Raw genomic sequence first — 19,261 nt, 5'->3', positions numbered from 1 at the left:
GAATTTCGCGGTAGTTAGCGGAGAAGTCTCGAACGAGTCTAGGTAACGAGAAAGGATTCTACTGTACATGGCCAAGGCCCGAAAGGTCTCGAAATAATTTGGGTTACGAGATGTCCCTTGACATGGAATTTTGAGGTAGCTAGACGAAGTTTACAAGATCTCGGACAAGTCTAGATAACGAGATGGCCGAGAGATCTCAAGTCAAAGGATTCTCCTGTACACCGAGGACCGAAAGGCCTCCAAATATTTTGGGTAACTACTCCGAGAAGTCATTTGATATAGAATTCTGCGCTAGTTAGCGGAGATGTCTCGAACGAGTCTAGGTAACAAGATGGCCAAAAGGTCTCACGTGAAAGCATTCTACTGTACATGGCCGAGGGCCAAAAGCTCTCGAAATAATTTGGGTAACGAGATGTCTCTTGACATAGAATTTTGTGGTAGCTAGCCGAAGTTCGAGAGGTCTCGAGCAAGTATAGATAAGTAGAGAGTCGAGTGGTCTACAAGTTTGATAACGGGAGGGCCGGCAGTATTCGAATCGAGAGGTCCGAGAGGTTTCTCGTTTAGAATTTTTCTTTAGTTAAATGAGGGTTGAGAGTTCTCGAACGAGTCCAGATAATGGGAGAGCTGAGAGATCTTTAGTCAAAGGATTCTACCGTATTTTGGCAAGGGCCGAGTGGTCTCGATCAAACTTTGATAATGAGAATCCACGGCCTTTCCTGTGGTACTATTTTTTCGTGTAACAGAGGAACACTGAAACATTGCTTCATCAATACGCCGGGGTGGTGCGCAAGATAAATGGGGAGACTTGGCAGCATTTAGAGTTTCTCGATCGGTCATGGGTACTACTTTGACGGCTGTGGTAGTACTTTGACGGCTGTGGTAATACTTTGACAACTGCGCTTGTGAGTCAGTCAAACTTCTCCATAACGTAGCACTTGGGGACTGACGAATTACTAAAGGGGAAATTCGTTATAAAGAGACTATTTTGTGTGAGGATTTCCACTTGTATCTTAAAAACAACTGAAGATATAAGGAACAGAAGATGGTCGTTACACTCTAAAGGGTGTTAAAACTGTTTCGCAGGTGACATTAAAGGGTGGAATGTGTCCAGTGTTGTATTTATTTGCATACCATCAGCCTTTAGGCTAAAGATGGAATATACGCTTTGATACGACCAAAAATGTGCCTAGTCGAAATAATGGTTTAGACCCCAAGTATGTTTGGACGAACTTGGTTTCAGACAATTTAGAGTCGCATTAGCTGATTTGGTCCAAAATTTAACTTTCGTAATATTTTTTTCCACGTTCCAAGATGGACCATATCGGTCCACTCCTTCGGGTATCTCCCCCACAAAAGTTCAATTTTTTTCGGTAAAATGGCATGAACGAGAACTCTCGAAGGAAGCAATCGATTTGGTCCAAACTTCGCACATTGTATTATTCCTTCTAGATATAGATCGGCTTCGAGGATAGACTATATCGGTCTACGCCTTCGATGAAGTTTAAGAGTCCCTTTCGGATCATTTTGAAATTTTGTTCAGCAGGTTGTTCTTGCGACTACCTTTACGACGATACAATTTTTTTCGGGCGCAAGTCTATACCTCCAGATATAGTGACCTAGAAGTTCAAAGAAACCCTGACGGCACCAACTAAAATTACAAATCCGCATTATTATTCTGGCAGGGAGTTTATAATCTTTGTACATCCTATTATTTCATCCAGTCAAGTAGCAGGTTGGAATAGGGATTATACTGGTCCGCTCCTTTGGGTACCTCCCAAACAAAGTTCGGGAAAAAGTGAAGTTTAAAAGCTCCACTCGGATTGTTTTGAAATTTTCTTCAGTAGGTTGTCCTAGATGATCTCTTTACAACGGTAAATTTTTTTTCCGTAGTAAGTCGATACTTCCTGAGATAATTGTCCAAAAGCTCCAAAAATCCTGCCTACTCGTAATATGGCTAATCTGCAAGATAACTCACAAACTTTTTCCAAAATTTCTTCCCACGTATGTATTTCGAAAACAAAAATTCGTGATACAAAATCAATATACGCTCCACGTCAGTAGAATAGAACACCTACATTTTTGTTAATGTTCGCTTATTTATCCCAAAATGAATGAATCTACGTTTTTAATTTTGTGGGGATTTAAAGTCCATGATGTTCCGTATCAAACACAGAAAAAAATATGTTTCTAGCTTTTCGCGAAATGATTTTCTGCTCAATTTTCAGATAGTACTATGAAAAATAGACATTTATTTTTGGTCATTAGGATAGAACAGTCACTTTATTTTCGCGAATTTGTGAGATATTAACGTCGAAATTTCTTTCAGTCGATAAAACAAGGCTTTCTAATCATTTTCAGCCAAAGAAAACCTATAAATTATTCCGCGGACACCGAAATAACAGCGTAAAAGGGTTTAAATTGGCAGATATTTTAAACATTTCGAAATATCAATAGGAGTCGCGCAGTTATGTCATATTTCTTCACAATAAGATAGAATATGAAACAGACAAGCTCGACGGATACAATCGAGTGCTTCGGATGCTGATAAGATTTTCTCATAAAAACCATGATGTTTTGATCAATAAAACGGTTTTTCCGCGAACAAGTCTGCCGTTTAAAGGTTTGGAAATATGCTCCAGATTTAGAGGAAAATAATCTGATATGAAAACAACCGCTATTTTAATACACTGAGGGAAATTTTAGCTCATTTTCAAATTGAACACACCCTTTGGACTTTGAATTTTATATGTGTTCTTATTTCGTTGTCCGCGACTGTTCTCAACAGTGTTATGCTCCAATATAAATGGACCAGGTTATGCTCTCCATACCGGATTTTACGAATTAGAAGTTTTTTAACTGAACTGGCAAATGTAAAAGACCCGTTTTCGCGGAAAAACACAGTCATGGAAATTGAGGTTTTAGGTTTCGTATGTTGTTTTAAAAAGTACTAAAATTTCTCTCAATGTATGAAAATAACGGTTGTTTTCGTATCAGATTATCTTCCTTCAAATCTGGAGCATATTTCCAAACCGTTGAACGGCAGACTTGTTCGCGGAAAACCCGTTTTATTGAACAACACGTCATGGTTTTTATGAGAAATTTTGACGCTTTTCATAATTATTTTGAAAATGTTCCATCTTATCAGCATCCGAAGCACTCGATTGTATCCATCGAGCTTGTCTGTGTCATATTCCATCTTATTGTGAAGAAATATGACATAACTGCGCGACTCCTATTGATATTCCGAGATGTTTCAAATATCTGCCAATTTAAACCCTTTAACGCTGTTATTTCGATGTCCGCGGAATAATTTATAGGTTTTCTTTTGTGGAAAATGATTAGAAAGCCTTGTTTTATCGACTGAAAGAAATTTCGGCGTTAATATCTCACAAATTCGCGGAAATAAAGTGACTGTTCTATCCTGATGACCAAAAATAAATGTCTATTTTTCATAGTACTATCTGAAATTTGATCAGAAAATCATTTCGCGAAAAGCTAGAAACATAATTTTTTCTGTGTTTAATACGGAACATCATAGACTTTAAATCCCCACAAAATTAAAAACGAAGATTCATTCGTTTTGGGATAAATAAGCTAACATTAACAAAAATTTAGGTGTTCTATTCTACTGACGTGGAGTGTATTTTATATACGGCATAATTGTTGTGTATCTTTTACACCCTCCACCATAGGATGGGGGTATATTAAGTTTGTCACTACGTTTGTAACTACTAGAAATAATCATTGTAGACCCCACAAACCATATATATTCTTGATCAGCGTGCAATTCTACATCGATATAGCCATGTCTGTCCATGTCACTCTAACGTCCGAACGGATTGACGTAGGTGGATGAAATTTTGGGAAAATCTATTAAATGTACGTAGGACTTTTGGTACTGAAAGCGGGATATGTAGGTCCACGCTTTCGTATAGCCCCAATACAAAATGACGCGTGACGCGTCGTCGTTTAAAGGAAATTTTAAGATATTTGCCCATTTTACCACCGAATTGGTTGTAATTTGGTATTTTGTGTCTCCAGAGGACAAAAAACATTCCTACCAAAGTTGGTTTATATAGGTCCACGTTTTGGTATTACCCCCATATAACGCCCCATATAAAGTACGCGTCATTTTAATATATTTTGAAGGTGTTAGTTCCATTTGACAACAAAATCGGTTGTAACGTTGTATTTTGGATTTCCAGGGGCTAAGAAACATTTATACCATAAAATGTTTATATAGGTCCACGTTTTGATATAGCCCCCATAGGACGATATCTCCCGATTTTCGGTATTTTTAAGGTTTTGGCCTCATTATCACACCGAGATGGCTGAAATTTGGTATTTAGTCTTCGTTTGGGGTACAAAATTTTCCCCCAGAAATTCGTAGGTATAGGTCCACGCCATCATATAGCCCCCATAGAACAGTACTTTCCGATTTTTGGTATTTTGAAGGTTGTGGCCACAGTAATCCACCGAAACGGCTGAAATTTGTGGTGAAGGGTATAAAAAGTTCGGCCCGACCGAACTTAACGCTTTTCCTACTTGTTTATATATATTTCCTATATAATTTTCAACATGTTAAATGCTTATTATTATACAAAAACAAATTGAAAACACTGTTTGCTGGACCAACAACATTGGCCGCCAATGAAAGAAAAAAGCATACACAGAAAATCGAGTAAAGTTTTTTTTTTCATTTCAAGTTCACTCACCACACTTTAACTATTCTAAATTTTTTTATGTAAACAAATACGAATAGAATTTGTTTTGGTCTATTCTAAAGACGAAACGAGAAAAAAACTAGAGGGAATAGAGATTTCTTTGTATGATTAAGATGAGACACGCTGCTGGGTATGAAGATTTTTTGTTTGTTTGTTTATCAATGTGAATTACCGGAAAAATATTACGCAGCGACAGACACAAGACATATGGCGTAAAATAAGGCAACAACATCTATGAGTTAGCTTTTTTTCAAAGGTTTATTTTTGGTTTGGTTTCTTATCGAATTGGAGGCAGCAAAACAAACAAAAAATTGCTATTTGTTATCTGTTGTTTTAGAAGGTGATTGCTTCATTATTTTGCAAATGGCAACAACAAAAATGTCAATACATATTTTCTATATCAATTTGAAGAAACCTCTAAGAGTAGGTAATTAAAATAAGTCAATATTATTTTGTTGCTATGGTATCAAAGTTGGTTTTTGTATAGTGATGGGAATTGTAGTAGCATTACAGGACCATTTTTCAAGCCTTTGAAATTAAATGGCTCTGAATTCATTTCTTTTGAGTTCTATACAAAAGCCCTGCAACTGTTAGACATTATCCGTGCCTACAAGTCATATTATGTGTATGTCATATCATTTTGGCCGAATAATACATCTATTGAGTGATTTCAAAGTCTTTGCTTGCGGCTTATTTGAGTGTTTGGCATAGTTGACCCACTCTCAGGCCCTTGGGGATGGATTGTCGGCATACAGATACAAGTGCTACGAAACAATGGCAAGCCATTGTCCCCATTTATTAACGACAATATAGGGCAATCTATGCTGTCCGGTATTCAAATTTTTTTGTTTTTGTCTTAGCGAAGTTTTGTTTATGGCCAAACACATGCAGCATTTCTTTGTTATACATATTTCACATAATTGTTGGTGTTGGATCCACATAAAGTAGAACGACCAAGTTAAGAATTCCATTTTAGGCACATTTAAAATATTAAATAATACAAATATACAAACACAACATTTCACACTAATATTCTAACATGTGTATTTGCGGATGTGAGGAATTTTACATCAAAGAGACAACATTTAAAGCACATTTTACTGCTTTGGAATTTAGAATGATTTTCTTGTTGTTGGTATTAATTTATGTAATGGAATGTAAAAATTATTATGAAATTATGATGATGTATTTTTTTTATTTTTTTAATTTATTATGCAACACATACACTTTTTGCAATATATTTTTTGTTAGGATAGGGGCTTTCTGCAACATTGCTGTTATCGATGATGGTGGTGTGGCCAATATTATTTTCAATTTTTCTGCCATTATTGCTGCTGCTGTTGTAGCTGTTTTCGCTAATGATGTTATTGCTGATGATGTTGCTGCTGTTGTTGTTGTTGATGTTGCTACTACTTCGATTGAGATTATTCAAATGGTTATGACCACAACGTATAAAAATAAAGCCCTCATTACTCAGTGACGTTGCCGATTTGCCATTTGAATGATGATTCGACGAATGATTGTGATTACGTTTAAGGGGAAATTTAAACATAATGTGTTGTTGTTGTTTATGGTGCTTTTATTTATATCTATTTACAATAATTATTCACTACAAAAAATAAACACAATATTTGAAAATAATTAAAATAGTTAAGAGAAAAGGAAAATAGATGTATAAATAAAAGCTATAATTGACAGAACATGAATAAAGTACAAGAAATAATAAGAAAATTAAAATTATACACCATCATAGCATCATCATTGGTGAGCAACATTGCTCTTAACCCTTGAATGAAGAAAGTATGCTTCATGTGAAATAATCAATGCGGAAGCAAAACAAAAAGGTTACTTGAACATAGTTTCATTTTAAATTTATATAAAAAAATTTAAAACTCATCAACATTTAAATTTGAAAATAAAGGACACAAAGGAAGGTGTGGGTGTGGAGTGATCTTAAAGACGACGATTTTTCCAATTTAGGAAAATACGTATCTCGATAGTAGTTATTTTTTCTTTGAAGACTGGATTGCGTTTACACGAGATAAGCTATTCTATTTTTATAAAATACTATATTTTTGTCAAATCCAAACTTTGGTGAAATAGAACTTATAGCGGTCCCACCCCAAGTTGCTGAGAGTGTCCCCTTTCGACCATATACAGCGGCGGCCACCTTATTAGGTACAATAAATTGAGTTTAATAGATTACTCGATTTCATTTAAAAATGTGAAGATTTCGGTTAAATATATTTTCTATATAAGGTATAACTAGAAGCACTATCGAGTGATGTCAAAACGCACTGAGATTTCCTCATACACGCAGAGAAAAAAATATGATTGATCCATTTTTGGATCAATCATATTTTTTTCGAAGAGCAAAATATGTATTGTAAAGATATTGTTAAATTCCAAATGTAGTATTGTGATTCCAACAATTGGGTTTTGTTAAATCCAAAAATAGTTTTTGTCAACTGGACAATAGTTCTCTCTTTTCTTCGACAATTTTTTCTCTTCTCTCGCTATTCGATGCCGTGTTGAAAAAAACAATTATGGTGAGTTTTGTTTGTATGACATGATGCCTTTATCTTTGTTTTTGTGTGTATGTATACCAACAATGAGACTCTTGTTTTTATTTGTTTCTGTTTTGTTTCATTCTTCTATCTTCATTGTGCTTTGAGGTTTGGTGTTATACCGGTGTTTGTTATGGTGTTTAATTATTCCTTAAGTACAGTACACATTGTCAGTTTTGAATGACGATTTTTTGCAATTATCGATAACTGTCCAACCGTCCAGCAACCACAAAATATTTTGTGGTTGCATGATGAATGACAAAAATGAACGGCCACACTAGCAAGCACCAACAAAGCTGTCATTCAAAACTGACAATGTGTACCCAGCTTTATGTTGTGGTGGGTGCTTTTGGCTTTTTGTTTGCTTTGTTGTCAGCCAATGCAGCAAACCATGTATTGTGTTCATCAATGATTGCAATATTCTACGCGACATTTATATCCAAGTTATGTGAAAAGTGTATATGAGAAGTATATACACTCAAATCAAAAATTTCTGGGCTGGTTTTCTGGGTTGACAATACTTTTTGTAAACAAAATTAGATTATGATAGTTCCTACAATCGGTATTGTTAACGATTTTTACAATATTGCGGAAATTCGAAAGTTGTTTTTGTTTTCTATGTTTGGAACAAAAGATAGTATTTTTGGATTTGAATTACAATGTTTAAACAAAACAAATACATTTTTGGAACCAAAACAGATATTTTTGTTCCAACAAAAGCGAAAAATATTTTTTTCTGCGTGTATGTGGGGGAAGTACAACCCACTTTTCTAAAAATGGTCCATATTAGCCTGGCCAGCTAATTAGGGACATTAGTAATAAAATTAACTTAACGGTTAATTGATGCACATTTGTACACAATAATTGCTCGTATTAGTTAGTTTATAGTGTATTCAACTGATTTCATGCTTTACCCCCGCCGAAAGTCCTTTAAGGGGCCGAAGTATTACTAAAAACCCCTAGTAATGTGCTATAGGCCTTATTTTCCGTTAATGCATCAAAAATATGCCTATTGTTGGCACTTTATAACAAAAACTGTAATTAGGTGGCCGGGTGCCACACACAATGGTATGCACACCCGCTTTGCACGCTGAAGGTCGTGGGTTCGATTCCGCGGACAGGCAACATTCTTTCAACGCGGGTAAAATACCTTTCAATGCGGGCAAAATACCTTTCAGTAATGTTGGCGACATTTCCTGAGTATTTCAGCCATGTAAAACTTCTCTACAAGTGGTGTCGTTCGGACTCGGCGATAAACAGTAGGTCCCATATCATTGGGTGCACTCATTAATATGAGAGAAGTCTCCCTTGTCCTGTCTGGGATGTTTGTGGAACAATTATTATTATTATAATTAGCTGGCTGCCACTGTATACTTTGGTACCTATACCGAAGGAGGAGAAACCACATTCATTTATTTTTATTATTTTTTATACCGTCAGCATTTATGCAAACGAGGGTATATACACTTTCATACGCGCAAAATGTTCCTTATCGAAATAATGGTTTTAGACCCCAAGTATGTTTGGACGAAATGTGTTTCAGACAATTTGGAGTTGATTTAGCCTTGTCCGTCCGTCTGTCTGGCTGGCTGGAGCGCACGATAACTCTCGAACGGATCAACCGATTCGGTCCAAAATTTGTCTTTTGCAATATTTTGTCCAAACTTAGTTTAAGTTTGAAGATGGGTTATATCAGTCTACTCCTTCCGGTACCTCCCCCACAAAAGTTCGGAAATGTTCGGAAAATTTGTGCTCACGATAACTCTTAAAGGAAGTAACCGATTTGGTCCATACTTTGCACATCGTGAAATTTCTACCAGAAATAGATAAGGTTCCAACATGGACTCAATCGGTCAACTCCTTCGGGTACCCCCACACACAAAATTTCGGAAAAGTTCAGTTTAGGACCTGCTCTCGAATCGCTTTGATTTTTGTTGTAGCAACTTGTATTCACTGCCCCCCATACGACGTTATAGTTTCATCAGGGGCAAGTCCATACTTCCTGAGAAAATAGCCTGAAAGGTACAAAAAAAACCTATATCAACGTGTGTAGTGTTTGGAACGCAAGATAACTCTCGAACGGATCTGCCGATTCGGTCCAAAAGGTAGCCTTTGTAATATTTTGTCCAAACCGATTTTAAGTTCGAAGATAAACCATATCGGTCCCCTCCTTCAGGTACCTCCCCCACAAAAGTTCCAAAATGTTCGGAAAAATTGTGTGCACGATAACTCTTGATGGGAGCGAGCGATTTGGTCCATACTTTACACATCGTAATATATCTACCAGATATAGATCAGGTTCGAATATGGACTATATTTGTCCACTCCTTCGGGTACCTCCCATACAAAAATTTTGCATAAATTCACTTTAACGTCACCTGCTCTCGAATCACTTAAATTTTTGTTGAAGCAACTTGCATTCGCTGCTTCAATTACGACAGTAAAAGTTTTTTCAGGGGCAAGTCCATACTTCTTGAGAAAACAGCCCGAAAGTTGTAATAAAACCCTTGTGGCACCATATGTAGTGGCTTTAGAGCTCGAACCAAATACTGCGTTCGTCCACACTTTTAATATTATAATGAAATATTATAACGAATATTAGATGAAATTCGAAGGAGGTGCTTATAGGTCCACTCCTTCCGGTACCTCCCCACAAAAGTTCGAACATATTCACTAAAATGCTACGCGCGATTTATCATAGACGTAGCAACCAATTTGGTTCAAACTTTGGATCTCTAAATATTGTCGAAATTTAGTTTATGTTCAAATTTGGGACCTATCTGTCGAATCCTTGTGGTACCACCCACACAAATGTTCAACATTTTTGTGTGGTTAAGGGTCTGTTCGAGGATTCTTTGGTCATTTTTACCGAAGGTTTTCCTAGTGGCCCTGTTTACAGCGATATTATGTTTTTCGTAGGCTAGTGTGATAAAAAAATCCCTATCTATCGTTATCCCCGCAAATTTTTGAGCTTTAATCCTGTCCATACTTTTTCATACGCCCAAAATGTTGAAAACCTCCCTAAATACATAAGTTTTTTTTTGGGAAAAAGTATTTCAATCCACACAGGCTGAGGGTATATCTCTGTCGGCAAAGCCGACTGATACTTTTTTACCTGTTTTTTTGCAAGTTCATACTTCCTGAGATAATGGTTCAAAAAATCAGAAAAAAATCTACCGGCACCAACTAATAACTTACGAATTGAGTATCCGATTAGGCCGAAACATCTATATCCCTAATGCAATTTCAATATTATTCGCAAAAGTGCAACATTAGGATATGGATTTGGATAGGATAGCTTTGAAAATTTGAAGCAAGGTACTTTTTGCAGTCCTGTTTACAGTCATATAATGTTTTTCGTGTTCAAGTACATGCTTACTGGCATAATCGGCGAAAAGCTTAAAAAATCCTAGGGTGACCAACCACTTCATCTATGTACGTCGTCTACTCCATTCGGGCCTAGGATTTTAACTTTGGCCTCCCTAATGCCAAAGAACATCTTGTTTCCCAGTTCACCCCGGAGAGAACAACAATTCTGGATAGGAATTCAGTAAATTTTATCGATTGAAAATTTGTTAAAATTTCTTTCGCTTGTTATTGTTTGGTGGTTCGATGGCGATTACGGACCACTCGTCCTTGTTCTTCTTCTCCAGACCTTTCAGCAACTTTGGGCTGTTACATTCTATCCTAATCAACCAAACACTGGCACGAGGTCTCTTTGGAATGTCCTGGGCCTGGATCATCGTCAGACTGATATCATCCCAAGCTTCGCTAAATTTAAGTAAACATTTGTCCATGAGAATCGAGCGTCCATGCATTACACATATGACTCTGTAACCACGATGTACCTCGCTAGAGCCGAAATGGGCTACAGGAGAATGATCGTTTGTAAAAACATGTTTCATAGTGACGGGGAACAGTTTTCCCTTAAATATTTTCCTCTTAGAGGACTTTATGTTCTCGTGAAATTTCTCGATTTTTTTAAGAATTTGTTGCAGATCGTGTAGTTTGAAATAAACACCTTAGGTTACTGGTCAGATTCAGTGAGATTTTTTGCAATTTTATTGCATGCAAATGCATGAACCCTATGCAAATGCATATATGGTTATGAAGGTCGTAGAGAAAATCTGATTAGACAGAAACTCGTTTTATCACAAAGTAAAACGAATTAGGCCCAGACATTTTTGCATATCGTGCATATTTTGACATATTTTTACATATTTGCATAAAATGAGCATATGCAAAACCATATGCAAAAATATATACAAGGATTTGTGGTCTTAATATCTCACCGAAATGGCTGAAATTTGGGTTTAAGTATTCGTTAGGGGTCTGAAACTTTACATCTGAAATTTGTCCGCATAGGTCCACTTCTCTATATAGCCCGATAGAACGGTACCTCCCGATTTCCGATATTTAGAAGGTTGTGGCCTCAACATCACATTGAAATGGCTGACATTTTGTATTAAGTCTTCGTTGGGAGTATAAAATTTTCTACCTGAAAATTTTCAGTGTAGGTCCACGTCTTCATATTGCCCCCATAGAATATTGTACCTCCTGATTTTTGGTATTTTGAAAGTTGTAGCCTCAATATCCCACCAAAATGACTGAAATTTGACATTAAGTCTCCGTTGGGGGTACAAAACTTTCCTACTGAAATTTGTCGGTATAGGCCCACGTCTTCATATAGCCCCCATAGAACGGTAATTCCCGACTTTCCGTATTTTGAACGTTGTGGCTGTGGTTATTCATTTCTCTATTATACTGACTTGTCTGAAGAGATTTTAAACAGACAAATTCTACACACAAACATTTTTGTACCTATCATTGAAATATTTGTTGCATAAGAAACTATGTACAATACATCAATTTTGCATAAGCACATATTATTTTTTGCATATGCAAAATGTATGCATTTTGCATAATATGCCCAGTCCCAAAATTTGACATGAATCGGACCAAAAATATGGGTTGCATAAAATTCCGCTGTCTACTAATGAGCCAAGAAATTCGGCAAACGTAACATCAATAAATATGGCAACCCTCATATTTTTTCGCGTGATAGTTCCTAACTGTCAGATCTTTTAAACCCCATATAGGAAGACTTTGCATTCCAAACACGACCGATGATATATGTATGTTCATATATGTACGTAAGAAAAAATGTGAACCTATTTTGGTGAGCGGGAGTGCATGTCGCTAGTCCAAATGCGTACTGTGGAATACTCAATCCACTTGCCTGGCTCGAGACAACACACACCTATCTCTCAACCGGGTTTGGGACCGTACTCCGTTTGGATGTTGCGATTTCATTGATCTATACATGAATAATCTGAATATTAGCAGCGAGAAGTTTTTTTATTTCTTCAATATTCTACCTAAAAATTAAGCAGACCTTTATATTAATAAACTGGGTCAAGTTCATGAATTTTCATTCGGACAATTTTCAAAAATAGAACCATTGACATAAATTGATTAAGCAAGGACGCTTATTTAAAAATTAAAAAAAAATATTGGGGGAATCCATTGTTTGACAAGGGACTGTCAACACAGACGTTTAAAAGGCATAGAAAATATGGGAAATATTGTCTATAATTAGGACGAGCATAAAACATTCTGTCAAGATGAGGAATTTATGTTAAGATTTACCAAATGATAAATAAGGGTGAGAGATCACAATATATTTTGTTTTCCAAAATATAAACGAACGTACGAAGATCTTGTATTAGGAGAAATTAATGAATTTCCAATAGATTTGACATCACATTAAGTGAATACAGGCCAATATAAAATCTTTAAAATATTTAGGCCGATATTAAATTTGTTTTGAAACTTCAATGTAACCTCTGGTTGGTTGCTTGCTATAAGAAACATGTGCTATTTTGGCATTCATGGGTTAAAACAAATTTGCCGGAAAAAAACAAGAAATGAAATAAAAATAGAACAACAACGCGCATAGGCTAAGAAAAATTGCTCACATTCGAAGAATATAAAACTATGAAATATTAGGCAAATTGCCAAATTATTTCTTGTACTTTAAATAAAATAGATAAATTAAAACAAAACAAAAAATTGAAGAAGGGATAGCAAAATGAAAACAACATTAAAATTTACATGAAACAGCCAAAATAAATTAGAAGAGACACTAATACATTTAGAAAAAAATAAGAAATTGCAACACACTTTTTCGCTTATGAGGATTAGTTTTTAGTTTTTTTTTTTTATTTTCGTGACAAATATGTACATATATTTCTTCTATGTCTATTTAAAGATGAAAATTATCCAAGCATATTAGAAAATTAGTTACACATTTTTGTTATTACATTATTTTTGTCATTGTTTGTTTTTCACAAAGTCTGCATAATCCACATGTAATATTATTTTTTTAAATTTGTTTATTATTTTTTAAATGCTAAATAGGCATCAGAAACACTTCATGTCAGTCAGGTACACATTTTAAGCTAAGCAAAAGAAAGCAAAATCACCATAAAAATGCTTAAATATAAAACACTTTTCTTCTCGTTCGTTGTTGCAACAATAAACACTGTCGCCAATTTTACTCAATTGCTATTTTTTAAAGTAGTCGTGTTTTGTTTTTTTTTTCTTTTTTAATTTCTGTTCCATATAATAAATTAAAATATAAATAGAAATAAACGCCGCGCGCTATTTTAAAAATTTCTGTTTTTTTACGAGGAGACAATAACGACGCTGTTCACTTAAATTAATCGTTGGACGATATTTATCACATTTGCACGTCGTTCGATTAGGTAGGTATATTTGTTTGTCAATCAGCGAAGTAAAATATGTGTGTTGGAGTAGCAGCAATATTGACGATCGATTCGGACTAACAACTAAACGGATGAAAATCGTAAAAATAACTAAATAAAAATAAAAGAATCGAAACGCAAATACTCTCTACAACGCGCTAAAGCCAACCAAAGATCAGCTGCGTAACTCTGAGGTCTTCAACTCGAACACTAAATGGTGCTGAACAACATAACACAAACAACTAGTAATGGCGGCGGCACCATATGAGAGCCCCCGCTAAATGCAAGCAAAAAAATAATCAAAACATTAGCCACCACACATCAGCAACAACAACACGATCTCAGTGTTATGGGGGTATAGCAAATGATCGCCAACAACCCCCCACACACATAGAACAAACAATTGTACGAGATACTAAACACTGAGAGTGGGAGAGCAACAAACAAATTGTATCTCAAGTATTCCTTCCACTTGATGCGCGCGCATTTCGTTATCTTTGAAATATTTTGTAAATAGTGTTGCTAACTTATTAAGTAGAAAATCACAAAATTTTTAGAAAAACACTAGGCAGAAAAGAGTTCATAAATAACGTTTTCTTCATTTTATTACATTTTTACTTTTCTTAGAAAAATCTATGATTTGAGACTCCTTGAAGACAATATAATATGAATTATTCGAATTTATTTTAATTAAATTTCAAAATTCAAATTTTACAACACAACAAAAAGTATCAGTCAGCTTTGCTGACAGAGATATACCCTCAGCCTGTGTATACTGAAACAACGTTTTCCCAAAAAACATATGTACATATTTAGGGGGTTTTAAAAATGTTGGATGTATGAACCGACAAAAATTTTGATTAGGATTAAAGATCAAAAGTTTTGCGGAGGAGATACTTAAAGGAATGGATCGACATTGACATTATAGAAGTGGATCTCCTGCCACTACATATGGTGCCATAGGGGGTTTTTACACCCTTCGGGCTGTTTGCTCAAGAAGTATAGACTTGCCCCTGAAAAAATGTTACCATCGTAATTGAGGCAGCGAATGCAAGTTGCTTCCACAAAAATCAAAGTGATTCGATTGTAGGTCTTAAAGTGAACTTATCCGAAATTTTGTGTGGGAGGTACCGGATGGAGTGGACAAATATAGTCCATACTCGAACCTCATCTATATCTGGTAGATATATTAGGATGTGTAAAGTATGGACCAATTCGACCACTCCCTTCAAGAGTTACCGTACGAACAATTTTTCCGAACATTTTTTAACTTTTGTGGGGGAGTGGACCGATATGGCTTATCTTCGAACTTAAACTATGATTGGACAAAATATTAGTAAGGCCAAATTTTGGACCGAATCGACACATCAGTTCGAGAGTTATCTTGCGCTCCAACCACCTCACACGGTGTCATAGGGTTTTTTTTTATCTTTGGGGCTATTTTCTCAGGAAGTGTGGACTTGCCCCTGATGAAACTTGTACCGTCGTATGGGGGGCAGTGAATACAAGTTGCTAAAACAAAAATCAAAGCGAATCGAGAGCAGGTCCTAAACTGAACTTATCCCAAATTTTGTGTGGGAGGTACCCGGAGCAGTGGACCGATTAAGTCCATATTGGAAACTCGTCTAAGTCTGGTAGACATTTCACGATTTGCAAAGTATGGACCAAATCTGTTACTCCCTTCAAGAGTTATCGTACGTACAAATTTTCCGAACATTTTCGAACTTTTGTGGGGGAGGTACCGGAAGGAGTGGACCGATATAACCCATCTTCGAGCTTAAATTAAGTTTGGACAAAATATTACGAAAGCCTAAATTTGGATCGAATCGATTGATCCGTTCGAGAGTTATCGTGCGCTCCAGCCAGACAGACAGACGGACGGACATTGCTCAATCGACTCCAAATTGTCTGAAACACATTTCGTCCAAACATACTTGGGGTCTAAAACCATTATTTCGATGAGGCACAGTTTGCCCGTATGAAAGTGTATATACTCTCGTTAGCATAAATGCTGAGGGTATAACAAATACTTAAGAGGGTGAAGGCCCTATCGGTGCACTCTTTCGTATACCTCTCCATCCCCAAATTTTTCTGTAAAATGGTGTGAACGATAACTCTCGAAAGGAGCAATCGATTTGGCCCAAACTTTGCACATCGTAAAATTTCAACCACACATATATGACGTTCCAATATGAAGTCTATCTGACTACTCCTTCGGGTACCTTAAACACAAAATTTCAAAAAAGTGCACTTTAAGACCTCTCGAATCTCCTTGATTTTTGCTGTAGTAATTTGTATTCGCCGTCCCCCATTACGACGGTACAAGTTTTTTAGGGGCAAGTCCATACTTCCTGAGCAAATGACTGTAAAAAACCATGTGTACCACCATGTGTAGTGGCTGAACGGAATAAGCGATTCGGTCCCAAATGTGTCCAAATTTAGTTTAACTTCGAAAATGGTCCATATCGGCCTTCTCCTTTGTTTAAGTTCAGTTTAGGATCTGTTGCAAAAACCTTTGCATATTTATACCGAAGCTACAACTTGTGGCCCTGTTTACAGCGATATTATGTTTTTCGTGCGCAAGTCAATGCATCCTGACGTAGTGATCCAAATGCTCTAAACTATTTGGCGCCCAACTGACCAACTATATGGCAGGAGGGCGCGATTTCTATCGAAAAGAAATGACTCCCAAAAATTAGGTCCACTTCCAAGATGGTACCTCCTCAACACATTTGAGTTTTGATTCAAATCAACAAGTTCATATAAAAAATTCCGAAACAACAAAATTCTGAAACCACTCTAAATACATAAATGTTAGGGAAAAGGTGACCGCTTTTCAATCTGTCCGTAGGTAAAAGTTTTAACTCACACAGGCTGAGGGTATATCTCTGTCTCACTAGTGTTTTTTAATTTATTTTAAGTAATTTTAATTTCTTCTCTATATAATATGATGAAGCCAGAATCACATCGATGTTTTCTATGTGTCACAGCTACCAAATGTTCATTTTTTTGGAATTTTCTCCAAAATAAAAATCGAAATCGGCATACATCTGGCAGCTGGAATGGTAGATTATATTAATTTATAACCTCCAGACAAAATTATCTTCTAAACAATGATCGAAGTATTCAACAAGAATACACCTAACTGCTAAGTCCATTGATTTCTCAGGATGAATAAATGCCTTCAGATAATGTATAAACAAATTGAAATTATAATGACGGTCCATTCGAACAAATGCATATAGAGAACCCTAGATTTTCCAGAAATCAAATCATTGCCTCTGGATTAAGCACAATATTGGAATTTATTTGTTTTGCAAGGGGCACGGACATAGACCGATTAATGTATAGACGAAGAACTCCTCTCAGTGAGTGTGTTCGAATTGAGTCTGTTTAATATGCACTCAATTTTTAAAATGGCAATAACTATACATTTTTATACTTTTTATTCTGGTAAAATATAATATTTGGGTAGTTGTTGGCCAGTTCTACATCCTCATATAAAAATATGGAACAAAATCTTAAAATTAACCCGCAAAAATTGTCTTCGAATAATGTTGAGATATGTATGAGTATTTCTTCGTCTATACATTAATTAGTTTATGGTACGGAATGACTTAAATAGCGTTCACGTACGTGAAGCGTCATTGTTTTTGGATACCTTGGCAGCGAAGACGAAGTGCAACAAACCCATATGACTATCGTATCATCCATTTTCGAGCTGCAGTGGAAACCGCCTTTGAAACTTCGATGTTACATACGAATCACAATGAACTTTTCCTTTGTTACCCTCATATCTCAGTCAATTTCTGTCCGATCGACTTGTTATAAATCCACTGGATTGTATTTGACGTATACGATATGCAATTGACATTTAAAACCGAGTGGATTTCGTATATCTAAACGTATTACAACACTTCAACCCACAAAAAATCGATTTATTCAAGAGTATGTTTGATGAGCGTGTTATCTCAAGAAATGACCCAGTCAGTTGGTTGCCATGTTCGTGCGACCGACGACGTTAAACGGGAAATAACGACCGTTTCTGCTGATACGTGTGGTCGATTCATTAAAAATTGGGCCCCACATATTGACAGATGCAAAGGTGCATGCGGCGGTCATATGAATGAAGTCTAGTCAAGTAACATTCACGAAAAGCCACAACATTAATAAATAGAAAGAGACGGTAATCATTGAAATTGATATCTTTCGGGTTTTCTTTACAATTAAGTGAAGGTATGATATCCTGTTGCACGTGTGAATGAACTTTTGCCTATTACTGACAAAAATGTTTATTCTATTTAAGTATTAACCAAGGTCCAAGACAAACCACTTTGAATTGATATGACTATAAAATTGGTGGGAAACAAAAGTTTATGTCAATTTAGTTATGTCGTTTGGCCTGTTTTGAGTTATATACAGTTGCGTTCAAAATAATAGGAGTGACTATACAAAAAAACGAAATGGTCAAAAATATGGTTAAACTTATCCATTTTTGGTTTATATTGTATTTGTGTAACATTGTTGATATCCCAACAGTTAATTTATTACCAGAAATGTGGCAGTCTGTTTTAAATTATTTATTATAAATCGTATTTAAAGTTTTTGTTCAAAAAAATAGGAGTGTGGAAGAAAAAGGACGATAAAAATCTTTTTAGTTGAGTTTAGGATCAAAATTGTAAATATTTTAGTCAACTTTGTTTTTTCAAAATAGTCTGGCTTAATCCCATTGTTGTTGTTTTAGTATTTTAAAACAACTATTTTATTAGTGGAAAAGATTTGGCATTGTTCGCCAAGGGGTAAGGCAGGGAATACTATAGTTTCGATCCACGCCACTGGATGTCATCAGTTCCCTTGTTTCTTGTTTGTGGATATTCTCCACCGAAGTTATTTTTCAATAACTTCTTCAACAAGAAACTTTTTATACCCAAACATCAATCGTCAGCTCGAAGTATAAAGGTAAGCAAAGAAAAAAGTTCAATGAGAAGTTTTTCCTTGGCAACCTCATACAACTCCGACGAAAGTGTCTGCGAAAACAATTCAAACCTCTTCCACTTGTATGTGTCGTCGAATTTCGACGAATGCACACACCAAAATTTGGTTGGTCTGCTTTACAGCAAAAACAACACACGTCGTGCCAGTGTCTTCAATTTGAAGCATTGTTGAAGAAGATATTGAAAAATAACTTCGGTGGAGAATATCC

At 35.9% G+C, this 19,261-nt stretch overlaps 1 protein-coding gene across 18 annotated transcripts in view; it reads right to left on the bottom strand.

Annotated features, from left to right (window-relative positions):
* The window catches only part of Svil (Supervillin), a 1,126,087-nt gene that overhangs the window by 844,676 nt on the left and 262,150 nt on the right, over positions 1–19,261 (bottom strand). For 3 of the 18 annotated variants that reach the window (XM_073980329.1, XM_073980345.1, XM_073980346.1), the window contains exons 1-2: positions 13,777–14,297; positions 5,950–6,333 (exon numbers count right to left, since the gene is read on the bottom strand). The exons of 6 other annotated variants lie outside the window; for them this stretch is intronic. In XM_073980329.1, coding sequence (XP_073836430.1) covers positions 5,950–6,276 — 327 coding nt within the window. In that variant the 5' untranslated portion in view covers positions 6,277–6,333; positions 13,777–14,297. Of the gene's footprint in view, positions 1–4,896; positions 5,045–5,949; positions 6,334–13,405; positions 13,548–13,614; positions 13,753–13,776; positions 14,345–19,261 lie in introns of those variants that run through there. 9 more of the 18 variants (XM_073980333.1, XM_073980330.1, XM_073980332.1 and 6 more) reach the window with 9 other exon arrangements.

This window comes from Musca autumnalis, unplaced genomic scaffold (genome assembly GCF_047663935.1).
Source record: "Musca autumnalis isolate F117 unplaced genomic scaffold, ASM4766393v1 scaffold_4, whole genome shotgun sequence".
Classification (NCBI taxonomy): Eukaryota; Metazoa; Arthropoda; class Insecta; order Diptera; family Muscidae; genus Musca; species Musca autumnalis.
The sequence above is the reverse complement of the archived record's forward strand: the minus strand, read 5'-3'. Positions and strand labels throughout refer to the sequence as shown.